The sequence below is a fragment of the Oculina patagonica genome, chromosome 13 (assembly GCF_052425735.1).
Source record: "Oculina patagonica isolate OP01 chromosome 13, crgOcupat, whole genome shotgun sequence".
Taxonomy (NCBI): Eukaryota; Metazoa; Cnidaria; class Anthozoa; order Scleractinia; family Oculinidae; genus Oculina; species Oculina patagonica.
In genome coordinates, this window is record NC_135770.1 from 30,042,374 (window position 1) to 30,058,686 (window position 16,313).

Consider the following 16,313-nt stretch of genomic DNA (forward strand, 5'->3'; position numbering starts at 1 on the left):
TCCTCAGAAGCTCGTGCAGTGGCTCCAGGGTGGACGATAGGTCGGGCATGAACTTGCCATAGAAGTTAAGCATCCCTAGAAAGGACTTCAGCTCAGAGGGATTGGTTGGGGTTGGGGCCTCCTTGATGGCCTTCACCTTTGCTTCAACTGGATGGAACCCTTCTGCGTCAATGCGGTGCCCCAGGCACTCCAAAACGGGCTTCATAAATTGGCACTTTTCAGCTTTGAGCCGCAAGCCGGCATCAGAAAGGCGTCCCAAAACTTTCTCGATGTTGTCTAGGTGCTCTTCCGTGCTGGGCCCTGTGATGAGGATATTATCTAGCAAGACTCCTGTCGAAGGTATTCCTTGCAGCAAACCCTCCATGGTTCTCTGGAAGATGCCGGGCGCTGAAGAGACCCCATACGGGAGGCGGTTATATCTAAAAAGGCCTTTATGGGTGTTAATTGTCAAAAACTCCCTTGAGTTCTCATCCACAAGCATCTGCTCATAAGCATGGCTCAAGTCTAACTCAGTAAACGTTTGACCCCCAGCCAACTTTGTGTATAGATCATCGAGCTTGGGGATAGGGTAGCCATCCAATTTCGAGACCTTATTGACGGTAAGCTTGTAATCTCCACAGACTCTTACTGTGCCATCACTTTTCATAACTGGGACAATGGGTGTGGCCCACTCGGAATATTGAACGGGTTCAATGGTTCCTGCCTTCTCAAGTCTTTCCAGGTCTTGCTCAATTTTCTCCCCGAGAGCATATGGCACTGGTCTGGCTTTATGGAAAATGGGGGTGGCTGTGGGGTCCACATGGATCTTGGCCTTTGTCCCCTGTAGGGTCCCCAGACCCTCCCCAAATAGCTGTGCATGTTTCTGCAAAATCTCTCCAAGTCGCTTGTCATGCGAAGTAAGTTGCTTAATCCTTGGCCAATTTAGCTTAATTTCTTCCAGCCAATTCCTCCCCAACAGAGCTGGGCCTTCTCCACTTACAACTAACAATGGCAAGGAGTATTCGCCCCCTTCATAATGTACATCAACTGTACACACCCCTTCGGGCTTGACCTCTTCCCCAGTGTATGTACGAAGGACAATTCCTGATTTCTCCAGTGGCGGTGCCCCGTTTTGTGAGACAAGGTGTCTGTAGGTGCCTTCACTTATCACTGACAATGAAGCCCCTGTGTCAACTTCCATTTCTAGTGCTTGCCCACCAACACTAAGCTGTACTTTGTATGGCAAAGGTCGTTTACCGCCAAGGGTAAACAAAGAATATGCACCCACACCCTGTTCTCTCCCCATTGCCTCCTCTCCCCCCTCTAGGAGATGGGTATCCTGTGGGGTGTCTGACTTCTTATTAGTACTAGGAGGTGGTAGTTTCCCTTTCTTTTTGTTCTGGCACACTCGAGATAGGTGACCCAACTTTCCACAAGCATAACATTTCGCATCCTTAAAATGACAGCTTTTGGGGTAGTGATTACCGCCACAGCGATAACAATTAACTTCGCCACCCTTTTCCACTTTAAAATCGACTTTGTTGAGCGAAGTATCCCCTTCCTGAGGGTCCCCCTTTTGTATCTCCGAGGCATCCTTATCCGCGGCCTCAATGGCGAGAGCCAGATCGAGCGCTCGCTTCAGGGTTAATTTCGGTTCGGCTAGTAAACGACGCTGTATTCTGATGTCGTGAACACCACACACAAGCCGATCACGTAGCATTTCATCTAATGTTGCCCCAAATTCACAGTGTTCGGTCAGGTGCCTCAACTCAGCTAAAAACATGGCAATTGTCTCACCTGGTTGTTGAGTGCGAGTGTTAAACTTGAATCGTTGTACAATAGCGGAAGGCTTTGGCATGAAATGTTCCTGGGCGAGTTTCGCTAAATCCTCATAGGTTTTGGTCTTCGGGTCCTCCGGAGCGACCAGACTTCGTATAAGCTTGTAGGTTTTGGCTCCCACGCTAACCAGGAAAATGGATCTTTTTTTGTCCGGATCGGTTATCTCGTTTGCTTCAAAAAAGTGATTTACACGCTCTGTGTAATGGCGCCAATCTTCCGTTTCGTTGTATTCGTCTAATTTCCCAAATGTAGGCATTTTCCGTGTAGACTTCGCTTCACTCTAGTCTACCTGGTCGTGGTATTCGATCACGTTCCTCGTCGCCAAAAATGTGGTGTATTTAATACAGAAAACAGTGTGTAAACTCCGAGTTACAACACTCACATGGCAAGAACTCAACTAACTCGATCGTACACGGCCTTCTTGTCACGTGACGACTCTACTAGTCCCAGGACTCCACAGTGTGTGCAGCGTCCGAGGTTATATACGGGGGGGTGGAGGGGAGAGGTGGAGAGGGGGACGTATACGTACTTGGGTCATTACAAACATGACAGAAATGAGTAAAAGCATTAGTTGAAGTGTGACTTTTATATTATAAATGAAAGCTATAGAGAGTTTTTTTTTTAATTTTGTATTATTTTGTATTATCTGTAGCGGCCACTTGGGTAATTTGCTTCAACAAAGAATTTAATCCTCCGGCGGGAGTCTCGGAGTTTTCCACGGTCGGCGTTATCTGAATCTTTTTCCTTCCTTTTAGTTTTTTAAGTTTTTGTATATACTCATCCCACGTATTTACTTTATGTGCCTTTTTGAGGTGTGGGCGAAGCAAAAGTGTTTTCCCGCAAAGTCCACATTCCTCTTTTATACGATAACGCATATGAGTGGCTTCTCTCATAGGCACACTTGGGAGGGTACTGTGCTCTCGTTCTGTTACTTGTGGATGAGCCCTCACCAGGTGCTTGTCGAGCCGTTTAAAGAATTGCCCCCTTTTCTTACAATTTTCCACCTTGCAAATTCCTTCATTTGACTTGCATTTTATCTTCACCTAGTGGTAATAATAATAATAAAAAAATTAATTATGCATTGAAGTGCCTCAAAAAATATCAGTAACAACGCAATAACCATTTGCATCTACTTTCGCTGTGTAGTGTGACGATATATCACCATGACACATTTCATTGACGTGACCAGAGTACGTCTGAGTAATGTAACGTAAGACAGTTTTCAAGTTATTTTTTCCTTTTTCCTTAAAACAAGAAGCTCTTTTTTCGTATCCACCTAGTTGCAATTGCAGTACAAAATGCGCAGTTTTTGTTTCAAGTTTTATCATAACATATGGTCGGCAAACAACGTGCATGTACTGCGTTACTTTTTTGTTTCTTAAATAAACATGACTGTAGGAGCTTCCCATGACCGACGGAGAAAAATTGCTATTAAAATAATCGAGGGGGGAAATTGAAACTGGAATAAATTAAACCACAGGCGGCCCAGACGTTGTATTTGATCAACGTGACATACTGATGTAAGACAATGTATGACAATGCTTCAAAAGTTGCTCTTAATACTGCATGTGGAAAAGAATTGAAATAAATTTGGCTTTCATTTGATTGTCTTGCATTGACCGCCAACCGGTTAGCTCAGTTGGTAGAGCGCCGAACTGCCGTGCGGGAGGTCTCGGGTTCGACTCCCAGACCGGACCAACACTCAGGGTCTTAAAATAATTGAGGAGAACGTGCTGCCTTTGTAATTACATCTGCAAATGGTTAGACGTTCTAGTCTTCTCGATAAGGACGATAAACCGTAGGCCCTGTCTCCTGCTTCTTCAGTGTTATAATCAGCAGGGGACGTTAAAGAACCCACACACTCATCGTAAAGAGTAGGGCATGGAGTTCCCGGTGTTGTGGTCTGTTCTATTCTATGGGTTGGGTGGTGGGGTGAGATCATACACATGGACGGATAGCGGCTGCCAAAGGCGCCTGATATGCTGATGTCCGGTCTCATCCCATAATTCTAATGCGCTATATAAGCACCTATATCATTCATTCATTTTAAGCCGTTTAGGCGTGTTATACTTTCGTTTGTTTTGCTTCCCCTAAAGTGTAACTCGCCTAAACAGCTTAAAACCCACACTAGAAACACAGAAAAGTCAAACTACAGTGAAAATAATGCAAGAGGAAGCATTCTCATACATTGTCTCAGGGCTCAAAACGTAACGCAATCGCCAACATCAATATGTCACGTTGATCGAACACAACGTCTGGGCGGCCTGTAAAGGGTATGTAAATAAACTCAACAAAATTTTGTCAACAATAATTAAAAAAGAAGGTATCTAAATAAAGTGCAAGCGAGGCTTCTTACACTGTAGACGGTTTTGCGACAACTCCTCCTCTTTTGTCTTCTGTAGACGCCATCATGTAGCTTACCGGGCTTTCCTTTCTTTGATACAGGCGCCATTTGACACTTATAGGTCAATTTATAGGACAAACTCAACTGGGAAGATCGCTTTTCTGCTTATGACGCTCCACTGAGAAAATCAAAATTGCCACTGTTGACACTATATACTGTATATAGTGTATATAGCGAAGGATTTCTGTTCTTCTCGCTCGAAGACATTAGCACGTGACGAAACCTGGCATTCCTCAAAATCAAATTGCGCAACCGGAAATACGTAAACCTGTAACAATAGAAAGGTCGACTGACATAAAAATAATTCGTTTGTACTTGTACATTTATTTAAATTTTGCTATACCAATTTTTGGTATTGCAAAAGAGAAAAATTAAACACTGTAATCATTCAAATCAAGCGATTAAAAGGAATCTTGGAGGTGAAGAAATCGCTGACAGGAAGATGGGCACTTAAGGGACGGACCATTATTTAAAAAAAAAATAATGGTCCGTCCCTAAAAAGCCATAAAGTATGTACCATGGGCCATGGGATAGGGGTTGGTTTTTGGTTTCACGGTCCTTTAATATAGCATCATACGCATTTTTGTTACTTTGGACAATATGTTCCCGCGTGGTGTCTTTACGAAAGGCTACTTAAATATAACAAATAAAAATCGTAGTGTGTCAACTACCAGACAGATGAAAATGAAATTGTTTTTGTTGAAGCCCAAGGTGTTCATTTAATATTGAGGTGCGGGGAAAGAGGGGGGGGGAGGTGGGGCGAAAGCGGGCTGGTTGGATTTAGAGGGGGTCATGCCAAAAAATAGCTTTAAAGGGGGATATGTTCTGTGAGGGGGACATCCCAGAAAGCCTTAAAATTACGTTTCCGAGGTTCTAAAAATCTTACTACAGTATTCTCGGGGGAACATATTAAAATTGGCTGTCATTTTTCCCCTTTTCCATTGCATTTGCGAAATGTTACTCCATCACAAGTATTAATAAGGAAGAAAATATAATTCAGTTGCCATTTTGTTTAATTAAATTCATTTTATATGAGATCATAAAAAACATTCATTAAATCAAAAATATAAAAACGTAAATACAATTTTTCGAAATGGAAGTTACTTTCCATAGTTTCAGCACATGGTAAGTGTTATTCCCCAACAGCGCGCGCTCTTATTGGCTATTTCGAGGTGACATGGCATCTAACAATAAAAACTGTTTCCCGCCAAAAGTCTCTGAGCGGACAACATTGCAAAATCTCTGACGTCAGAACGGGTAACATTGCAGTATTGACCTAGCTTCGTCGTGCTATATAACAAAACACTTAATGGCTGTGGAGGCTTTTGGAACAGTCAAGACATAAGCACAGACGGCCCAGGCGTTGTATTCGATCAACGTGACATATAATACGCACAATAGTTCAGCTGTTTGAGACAATGTATGAAAAAGCTTTGAAAATTGCTCTAAATACTACATTTGTAAAGGAAAAAAAATAAAAATGGCTTACCTATCGTTAGAGGTAAGCTATTTTTATTTCAATTCTTTTTTCTGTCTTACGGCTGAAAACGTAACGCAATCGTCAACATCAATATACGTGAAAATGCAACAGGAATATTTCGCGAGACTTAATTTTCGCGATTTGGCCAAAAATACGTAATTAGCATAAAAAATACAATAGAAATCGTTTAGAATTAATTTTCGCGGGTCTTTAATTTCGCGATTTTTTGAAAATCGCGAAAATCGCGAAAATTAAGTCCCGCGAAAATAAGTAACAATAAGGTATCACGTTGATCGAATACAACGTCTGGGCCGCCTGTGGATATAAGTACTGTAAGTAGACTTGAGGCCCGCAGAAGGTGCACTTTGCCTCGGCTGCAGTTTGATGGCACTAAACCCGCACCAGACACGTACAGTTCTATCGGAAGAAACGAGTTTCGATTTCCGTATTTAACAGGCAATCTCTCAATGCGCTCCACATAATTTCTTTCTGTATTAGTCGATTTCATCATCATCAGTTGCATACTTCAGGCAGGTATACATTGGTGTGCTCGATCTCGCTTGAAGCGCTTCATGATATAAGACAATAATTCTTGGCTTTAATCAAACCCCGTCCGCCATTTTGGATTTAATCCTGATAATTGCATTCATTGTCATGTAAGCTGCCACAAATGATCATTTAAGAAGCGTGGCATCCGTTGTTTTCTAATTTAGAGGACTCGGGCTTAACCCATTTAGAACCCGTGATACGGGTGGTAGATGCAGCAGAGAACGACAGTCAATGTCGACACACACTGATACATGATTCCCTCTTTTTCAAGCTGGGAGCTGGCGATTTTTATAGGTTGACAGTACTGTTCGAGTTCTATTAACACAGTGTTGTTAGCCGCAGTTTGTCTCTTTGTTTTTTGTTTTCTCTTTAAACCGATTTAAATTAAAAAGGCCGCCTTTATACACCCGCCTTACTACACCTCTCACTCATACTGTCTGCTGGTCAGCAGACAAATTGCAGCAAATGCTTACAAACCACCGACCAACGACTAACCAACCAGCCAACAGTGTGAAAGAATCTGGGCTAGCTACGATGCTCCTGAATTTAGAAACTTCAGTTGTAACTAAAGACATCCAGCTTCAGTAGATCTTTCCTTTTTTCTAATATATTTTACTTTAATTGTGACAATGGCTTTAGTAAATATATTTACGGACCTCCTGACCGGCAAATAACATATATTTATTTAGTGAAGAACCGCTTTTATTAACATCCGATAAACCTAACTTACCAATATTCAACGTTCAATTCTACTCAATAAATTAATTTCCATAAAGTGATCAGCAGTTATAGCTGAGTTTTTGTACTTTCCCATTCGAACAGTAAGATCTTGCAAGGAAACACATCCAGTATATTTTTTCTTTTTGCAACCAGTATTCTTTAAAATTGCATACTTACGAGAACTGATGTTCATCGAGATGATTTTAATTTGACATGTTTGCGGACGTAAATTGCACCAAGTCAGGTGTTCGAATTGTTTTTCGTTCTGAAGCAGTGACATAAAGTTCGTACTAAGCAAACACCAATAAGGAAATTCGGCAGTTATTACAACTACAGACCATCGAAAAGATGGCAATTTTGACAAACTTCACTGGAGATGCAAAGCATGAAACATACGAAAAGTTGTTTTGCTCACCAGGTGTAACAGCTTCAATGCACGGCCAGTTGATATTTCTTTCAGTGTTACACGTTTTTCTTACCATAACTACAACTCTGGGGAATACTCTGATCCTAGCTGCCCTTTACAAGGAGTCGTCCCTTCATGCGCCATCGAAACTCTTGCTTTGTTGCTTGGCTACATCTGATCTGTTCGTTGGTATCATCTCAGAGCCTCTCGCTATTACCTACTGGATGTCTGCAGTAAACGAAAATTGGAATACATGCTACAATGCGTTATTCTCAAGTTTCATAGCAAGTTATCTTTTGTGTGGAATGTCTTTGTTGACACTGAGTGCAATTAGCGTGGACAGACTTCTCGCCTTGTTGTTGGGGCTGAGGTACAGACAAACTGTGTCCCTGAAAAGGTCATGTGTTATTATAATTACTTTTTGGACTGTGTCCACTGTTTGTGCAATGATGTACTTGAGAAATTACCGTATAACTATTTGGTATAGCCATATAGTTATAGCTGTAAGTCTAGTGACCTCAGTCCTCTCTTATACGAAGATTTTCCTTACTCTTCGTCATCACCAAATTCAAGTGCAAAACCAGATTCACGAGGGACAACCAAATCAGCCAATTTCACCGCTTAACATAGCACGATATAGGAAGGCAGTGTCCAGTGCACTGTGGTTGCAGTTGACATTAGTTCTTTGCTATCTACCACATGGAATAGTCACTGCTTTGTCGACTCACACTGGACAATCTTCATCTGTTATTCTGCTCAGACAATTTTCAATGACACTGGTTTACCTAAATTCAACATTAAACCCGATTCTATATTGCTGGAAGATCACAGAAGTGAGACAAGCGGTCAAGGACACCATCAGACAACTGTTCTGCACATAGAGATGAGTTTTGTATTGAGTATGTTATGATTTATCAACTCATCTTATTTTTGGCAAATGCTATAAGTATGTAGTATACCTGTATGTAACAATGTATCTGTAACACGCGATCACGTCTCCACAATATATGGAGTAAAGCAAATTAATTATGCGTTATTATTAATTTTGTAATTCGATTCCAGTCCCTCTCTTTAAAACACTACTAACATTGCAATTTAGGACAGTTAACACACTAAAGGAAAGCGAGTTATCTGTCAACTACACGTTATTTTTTTTGGCAAGGGTAAGTAAACATTCAACATTATATAAGCATTAACCTGCATCGTGCAAGAATGGTAAGGGCGATGCTCCCCACCCCCATGAGATTTTTTTAGAGCTTGCAAAAGTGGTTTTTACCTAAGGATGCTAATACTTTTAGTGGCTCCTCCAGACATCCCTTGGGTACATTTCGCTGTAAAAACTGCTTTTCCTTCATCCATGACTTCATCATGGCAACTAATCATTTTAACCCAAATTTCTTTCAAACGTTATTCACGCTTTGTCGTCAATTTTGTAGTATTAGTTCAGTTTTACAAACCCATTATTGTTTACAAACATTTTTATAGATTCTTGCTGTTTTTGATGTCATAAAAAATAGTGAATTCCAAAATGGCGGATTTAATGACGTCCTATGACGTCATTAACAACTATTAGCCATCTTATCTTGTTCAGCAAGCTCCAGGCTATCTACCAAATAAATACTGATTTCACGATGTATAATCACTCATCCCCTAGGCCCCTCTTCCACAGGAGGGGGGAAGAGGTTGACCTTTTTTTAATAGATTGGCCATGTTTAAAATTCGTCACTAGTGAATTGGACCGAGACACCAGAAGGCTTATAGTTAATAAATTTTATCAAAACTTCGGTCCAGTTTTTTTTTAATTAGCCCAGAGGTTGTGACTTTGACGCTTTTCATAAAATATATTTTGCCCGCTTGCTATTGGTCAAGCTTGCTATTAGTCAGTACGTTAATATAAAATATTATTTTTGTCTCGACGGTACTTCCAGCCATCTTTCTAAGTTTTACGACTGAATTGCTTTACGCAAAATCTCAAACAATCTATAGAGAGACACATCTATTGGATCTCGATCACGATCCAATAAATCCAAAATATCTCAATTGCTTTCATTTCTGTAAACGAGCTTCGGTGAACTTACATGTAAGTAATTTGAAAGATCTCTTATGATGTTACGGATCTTGATGGTCTTTCAGTGATGATATTAAAACTTTAAAAGATCGACAACCCGAAAAGTTTAAAAGTTCTCTGATGATCTAAAAGATATCTTAAAGTCTAATTTAAAGATATAAATGAACTAACAATGTGCATAATGTCTCTGATGTTCTTGATGATCCAAATGATCTCTTACGATGACAAAGACCTTAAAAGATGTAAATTACGATCTTAATGATTTTGAATATGAAAGAAATGAGAGTTGCGAGACAATATTATTAAGGTTTTAAGCCACCTGTGCCAAAGGAATGGTGGTTCAGTCCCAGCACAAGGTTAAGATTTTATAGTGTGATCATCTGTTTGAGGGAAGTTCTGAGCAGTTTTGATGACTGACGTTTCAACAACCTATTAGGACAATTCATCTTCAGAGTCAAGTTAAAATGTTATTGTCAGCCGATGACGTTTGAAGGGGGATTTTGATTCATTTGTGGCCATAACAGAGCTTAAATTTTGACTAAATAGCTTCGCTCATTCACGAGATGCGCCTAGAACACCAAGGTAAAGCTATTAAGTGAATCATTCAAAGGAGAGCAAAGTGTGATTAGTTTTTAGCGATTTATCCAAGACACATAGGCAGAGTTTGAAAGCGTCCGCCAGACGTTTTCAATTTTTGACTTAAATCTCATGCCTGTATAGCATATGATAATATCTCATTTGTTACTTAAGTGGACTGTTATAGTCATTTTTAACAAAGCTAGACCATTATTTTAAGGATTTCATTAATGTAAATATTTATTTTGACTTTTGAGTTTTCGAAGTGATTCTCATGATACTGCCTCAGTCTTTAATCAGGTCTGCGAGTCGAAGATGATTGGTCGGTTTTGCCGTGATGTTATTGGCTGTAAGACTCGTGAAACGTTTATCGACAGTAATTGGTCAGTCTCGATTCGTCTATTGCTTGTCAAATTAAGTCTTTTTGTTTGAGGTCCGTCGGTCGGTTTTGTTAACGTCGTGAATTAGTCGTTTATAAGGTGCCAGCAGATGTTGTAATCTGTTGAGAGGCGTTCGTTCTAAGTTGACTCTTAGTTTGTGTACCAGCTTTCTAGAGTCAGGCGTTGAAAACAGTTTGTAACCGGCAATCCCCTTTCCGTGACACAAAGCAAACCTGCTGTTTTTCGCCATTAAGGTTAGTACTTTATATTCTACTTTCTAGCATTATGTCAGTGATATCCTTGAAATAATTGATTTTTTAATTGCTTTTATCGGTAACGCTCATGGTTCGCGCTTGCTGTCAGTCTACTTAATCATATAGATTTATTGTTTTCTAACTGTTTTGTTTTTGCACTGAAAAGCTGAACTTAAATATAGTACAACTAGTTCTACTGGTAAATTCTTGGCTTTTAAATCTCTCACGATGTTTGAGTAAACAGTTTGAAAATATTTCACGCAGATGTTCCGTTACCATGGTTAACTTGGCGGTAATTATAAAAGACGTTAATTATGATTCAGTTAATGTAATGCCTTTTCACAGAAATTGGTACCGTTATTTTTGGCCTGAGGGCTAAAGGCTCGAACTCCGTTAGGCATAGTTTATATAATTGTCAATGAAAATGCATCAACGCTTTAGTGTGTTGACGACGATTTGCTCTAAACGTTGCCAAAAGCACTCAAATTCATCATAGGTGACAAATTACGCTTGCAATCTTAGGTGTTTTTGACTGGTACATTGCATCGCGAACTCTGAGCTTTGAAAAGTTGAAAACATAACATTTTGCTTAAGTTCGCAAGGTTTTTTAGTCTTTGAATAAAACCTTTCAGAGATTCCTTTTTGCCGTTTACAAAAAGTTTCATAGATAAATCAACCTGTCAATTATTTCTCACATTATGTCCATAGTTCGTCTTGAATGAACTGAAAACGGCGCCCGTGTAAAACGCTCAAAAATCCGCTCGATGCCATTTATGTAATTGGCTTAAGTCTTGAAGTCGTTTTGACGTTTTGAAATATAAAATATCATCAAAAGTTTTATTACATGGCCAAGGCTAGCTGGCTAAGATGAAATTTAAGCGAAAATGTACAAAGTTTAAGCTTTAAAACATCTTTTATTCCGGACGCCATCTTGCCGCTAACTACGTTGCCATGGCAATTTTATAATTTCACATGTGAAATTATAAATTAACGTTGAAATTTCGCGCCAAAATTAAGGAGTAATTTGTCACCTATGATATTATATATGCTATTTCACCGAGCAGAGTATGAGTAGAATACCTATTTTCCGAAAAAAGACTTTTGGGTATAATTTATTTTGGCCTTTTTTAAGAGCACTACCGGCAAGGAAAAAAGGCCAATATTTTTAGCAGAAGTTCTCTTTAGCCTTAATTCTTACTGCCCTGTTAGGTATCAAGCTTAGAGACAAGTTGTTTGGAAGGCTAACACAGTTAAATAGATTTCACTTAGCACCGGTGAAATTTACGTTCTCTTATTGGGCGGCTAGCAGAAGTTTAATTAATTTCTGTGACACGCAGGTCAGTTCCATTATGTAAATCTATGTTTGGTGAAGACAGGTGAAACTAAAAGGAGACTCACCAAACATCAATCACTACCCAGCCACTACAAATTTAATTCTTAGAGTAAAATAAAACGTTACGACTGACAACGTCAACTCTGCTTTCCGTATTTTGAGAATGACAAAATGAAAATTTCTAACGGAAGAGTTTCAAGCGATTTTTCTTTACTTTTGAACTTTTAATTTTTAAATTCTGCTAAACTGACCAGGTGAAATGTGTAATTTCTAGCAACTTCTACGTTATTACTATAAGATTAACTGTTTTCATAAATAATTGTTACCAAGATTTATAACTTAGAGAGGTTTACACATATACATGGTGATCTTAGGATCGCGAAGATTTCTGAATGATGATATTAAAAATTCAAAAACATCTACAACCCGAAAACTTTAAAAGTTCGCAAATGATCTAAAATATCTAAAAGATATCTTAAATTATTATTAAAGATATAATAGCTAAAAAACGGAACACGGAGCTAACGTTGTCTTAACTTTTTGTTTTATTCTAAAACTTACATTTTTAGTGGTTGCCCAGTGTTTGATGTTTGGTGAGTCTCTTTTTCACCTGTTTTTACCAAATATAAACAAAGCAAACTTATATAATCAGACTGAACAGCGTGCGACAGAAATAAATTAAATTTCCGCCAACAGCCCAATACGAGAACGTAATTTTCCATACATTGGTGCTAAGTGAAATCTATTTAATTGCTTAAGCCACCCTCACCACTTGTCTCTATCTAAGCATCATACGTAAGAAGCCGCAGTGAGGTGGATTAGTTAAATTGTGCTAGTAAATTGGCCTATGTTGCCTTGCCCGAAATGCTCTTAAAAATTGCTGATATAAATTCTACTCAGACGTCTTCTCGGAAATAGGTATTCTAGTGGAACAGTTTAAAGCGTTTTTTATTTAATTTTAAAATTTTTAGGTTTTAAATTCTGTTAAAAAAAGTAAGTAAAATCTGTCATTTCTAGCTACTTCAACCTTATTGCTATAAAATAAACAGTTTTTACAGATAGTTATTAAAAAGATCACGACAAAAGAGAAATGTAATAGAGCGTGTATCTATTTTTATGAGGCAGTGTATAGTAAGCGTGTTCTGTTTAATAACTTGGAGAGGTTTAAAACCAACAGTTCTTTATTGCAGGCAATGGTGGCATCAAACCATTCTGGAGATGGAACGCAAAAATTATTACACCAACTGATTTGCTCAGCCGCTGTAACCGTTGGAGTGCCTCATCCGTTGACTTCTCTTTCGGTGATCAATATTTTTCTGTCCATCATTGCTTTTTTGGGAAATACCCTGATTCTAGTTGCCCTTCACAAGGAGTCTTCACTTCATCCGCCGTCCAAACTCTTGTTTCGTTGTCTGGCAACAACTGATCTCTGTGTTGGTCTTATAGCACAACCTATTTATGCAGCTTATGAGATAAGCCTATTGTACGAACGATGGGATGTTTGTCGCTACACCTTTGCCGCTAGTCTTATAGCAGGATATATTCTGTGTGGAGTGTCTTTGCCAACATTGTCTGCAATAAGCGTGGACAGACTTCTCGCCCTGTTGTTGGGCTTGCGATACAGGCAGGTTGTAACTTTGAATCGAACGTTTTTGACAGTAACTGTCTTTTGGGCCATTTCCATTTTTGCGGCAGCAATCTACTTTTCTAATTACCTGATAACATTGTCGTATTGCTATATAATAGTAACACTTTGCGTATCAATCTCAATCTCATCCTATACAAAGATTTTTCACACCCTCCATCGTCACCAAGTTCAAGTGCAAGATCATGTTCACCCACACCCAGAACAGCAACCTAGCCATGCAGTTCCACTGAACATAGCGCGATACAGAAAGGCAGTGCATAGTGCGGTATGGCTGCAGCTGACATTAATCATTTGTTATCTACCACATGGCATAGTGGAAGCTCTACTCTCTCATTTTGGAATAACTTCAGCTGCTGTCCTTGCTAGACAGTTTACGGCGACCTTGGTTTTCTCAAATTCATCATTAAACCCGATTCTTTATTGTTGGAAGATCAAAGAAGTCAGACGGGCAGTGAAGGACACAATCAGACAAGTACTTTGCTGTTCATCGACTTAAACTGCACTCAACAAAATATCGGGAAGGAAAAACTACTTTAGTTCTCATGACAGTGCTAAATTCAAACTGTATGACTTTTATAGTATAGTGAATTAATGATACGGGAAGGTAGACGGTTACGACGGAGAATAAAGCAAAAAAATGTAATTTTATATTCGTTTTATTCCAGGTCCTATACACAGTGGCAACAAAAAAACACGAAAGATCAAAGTTAAAATTAATGCACTACTAGTGCTTTTAGCTAAGCTATACGGAAAAATACCCTCAACTTATTTACCTCTCATAGGAAAAGTTTATTTTGAGTTAGTGTTACTTTTGAAGACCGAAACCTTTTTGTTTAGTCACAACGGATGGTTCCAAAAAAAGGTTGACTGTAGAAGCTTATGACAAAGCCTTAATTTACTGCATATGAAACCACCTCATTCTCACGAATGTATTATATTTGCCTAGTTGTCTTGCTTTCAGAGTCCCGCGGGTGAAAGCCGACAATGATCAAACTTTACGCGCTTATTATATGTTATGCCATCTTTATTGTTGTGTAATTGTGAGTCTATTGTGGACCTTTTCCGCTGGTAAATGCTTCAAAACGTCCAAAATTCAGTTTTTGCTTTTTAATTTCAGATGGATTGATAAGATAAAAGCTTCAAAAATAAACAATCGTTATTCATCATGACAGGCTGAAGGTAATTTAGGTAAGATATGTCACTCTAAAAAACACATGTCCTATTTTACCCAGGTATTTCGGTTAACCAAGCAGGCTTTTTCAGGATTTTGTTGTCGACCTGCCGTCGAATAGGTCAATAAGCATTTTACACAACATAATGCACCTTCTTTGTAACTAACTAAATAAAGACACTGTAAATGTTCTTCTATGCTTTTAAAAAAGTATAGAGCGGATTTCCCCCAGTTTCGTACAAAGGAAACTCTGCAGGAAAATAACAAATAGTTTTATCGGCAGATGAGACAGAATTGAAAACATTGAGGACATAACCGACAAGATAAACATTCACAAAGCGAAAATTTGATTAAAAACTTTAAAATTGAAAAATAAAACCTGAACGTTTTCGACCTCAAAATAAATAATAATCAGGGTTTTGACAAAGTCATTGATCTGATGCATACGATTACTTAAGTCAAAAAAGTTCCTTTTTTTTCCTTTAAACGTTACTTTATTTTGGTCGAAAACGGATTAAACGGATTAATCTGAACCAAAGTTGTAAGGGGTAAAAGAACTATCTCAGTGAACTGTGGAATGTTTTGACGTCTTCGGTTGTGAGCCGCGTTAACTAAAGTATACGCAGGTTCTTGTCATCAGCTCGAAATTTTCATCAGAGAAATTTCGGTTTTGTGTCAGGTGCGATAAGTAATGCAATATATATGACAGGAAATCGAATCTCTCCTTTAATTAAATTAGTTGCAGCTAATAAAAAATGGCACGATTTCCTCGCTGTTATGATTAAATTACCAAGTGCACTGAAAATAAATGCTTGATAGTAAAAGAGGAGTTTAGACTGATTAACTTTTTCAAGACGAGTTTGGAAGAAAATCCTTGACCAGTCCATGTTATAAAGTAAGCTATATTTATATATGTGTGTCCGTGTGTACGTGTGTGTGTCCGGCCAAAATTTGACAACTCAATTTGCAAACTGGCAACCCGGCATTTTTAACCTAGTGGTTGATTTCGGGTTGCCAGAACTCCTTATCTTTAGTAATATATTTATATAACAATTCTGTAATTTAATTTATTGATAAGGAAATAAAAGAGGATGTTGGATGTTGTTGTTATAAGCTTTGCTTGTGATGAAAATTTTATGGGATACTCTTAACCAAGCAACTCAAGATCTAGCTTGAGTCGTCATCTGCCTTAAAGTGTTACTTCCTTGTATGGCGGCAAATGATGTCTCAATGTTGTTTATTTTATAGCTATGTATAGACAGACCTATCAGTCTGCCAATCGATTTCCAGTTTTGAATGTCGTTCAAAATCGCTTGTTGCACTGACCGGTAACGAATAGGTCACGGGAATTATAAAATAAAATAATAATATAAAACCTTTAGTTGAGTGTCAAAACTGAAAAAGCAGTAATAAAACCACTAATTAAAATGGGGACACTTTAAAGTAAAAGAAAAAAAAAAATCTAAATATCCTAATAAATGCTAAAATCGGTTAAAAGTGGTTAAA

The 16,313-nt window shown here is 38.6% G+C and overlaps 3 protein-coding genes across 3 annotated transcripts; 2 read left to right on the plus strand and 1 right to left on the minus strand.

The window, feature by feature from the left end:
* Positions 1–2,337: 2,337 nt before the first annotated feature.
* LOC144637194 (uncharacterized) lies at positions 2,338–4,403 on the minus strand. The gene is made up of 2 exons (XM_078496326.1): positions 4,175–4,403; positions 2,338–2,861 (listed from the first exon to the last, which is right to left on the minus strand). Exons 1-2 carry the CDS (start codon positions 4,268–4,270, stop codon positions 2,451–2,453), a joined length of 507 nt encoding a protein of 168 aa, XP_078352452.1. The 5' UTR covers positions 4,271–4,403; the 3' UTR covers positions 2,338–2,450.
* A 2,889-nt stretch (positions 4,404–7,292) lies between these two features.
* Positions 7,293–8,360, plus strand: LOC144636204 (melanocyte-stimulating hormone receptor-like). Its single transcript, XM_078495357.1, has one exon. It carries the CDS (start codon positions 7,320–7,322, stop codon positions 8,256–8,258), a length of 939 nt encoding a protein of 312 aa, XP_078351483.1. The 5' UTR covers positions 7,293–7,319; the 3' UTR covers positions 8,259–8,360.
* A 2,112-nt stretch (positions 8,361–10,472) lies between these two features.
* On the plus strand, positions 10,473–15,140 carry LOC144634861 (putative G-protein coupled receptor 45). The gene is made up of 2 exons (XM_078493906.1): positions 10,473–10,639; positions 13,166–15,140. Exon 2 carries the CDS (start codon positions 13,182–13,184, stop codon positions 14,130–14,132), a length of 951 nt encoding a protein of 316 aa, XP_078350032.1. The 5' UTR covers positions 10,473–10,639; positions 13,166–13,181; the 3' UTR covers positions 14,133–15,140.
* The last annotated feature ends 1,173 nt before the right edge of the window (positions 15,141–16,313 follow it).

Excerpts from the sequence above, each read along its gene's own strand:
- LOC144636204 (XM_078495357.1), top strand. The coding sequence starts at position 7,320 with ATGGCAATTTTGACAAACTTCACTGGAGATGCAAAGCATGAAACATAC.
- LOC144634861 (XM_078493906.1), top strand. The coding sequence starts at position 13,182 with ATGGTGGCATCAAACCATTCTGGAGATGGAACGCAAAAATTATTACAC.
- LOC144637194 (XM_078496326.1), bottom strand. The coding sequence starts at position 4,270 with ATGGCGCCTGTATCAAAGAAAGGAAAGCCCGGTAAGCTACATGATGGC. Across the intron at positions 2,862-4,174 it reads GTCGCAAAACCGTCTACAGT|GTGAAGATAAAATGCAAGTC; the intron begins GTAAGAAGCCTC and ends TATTACCACTAG.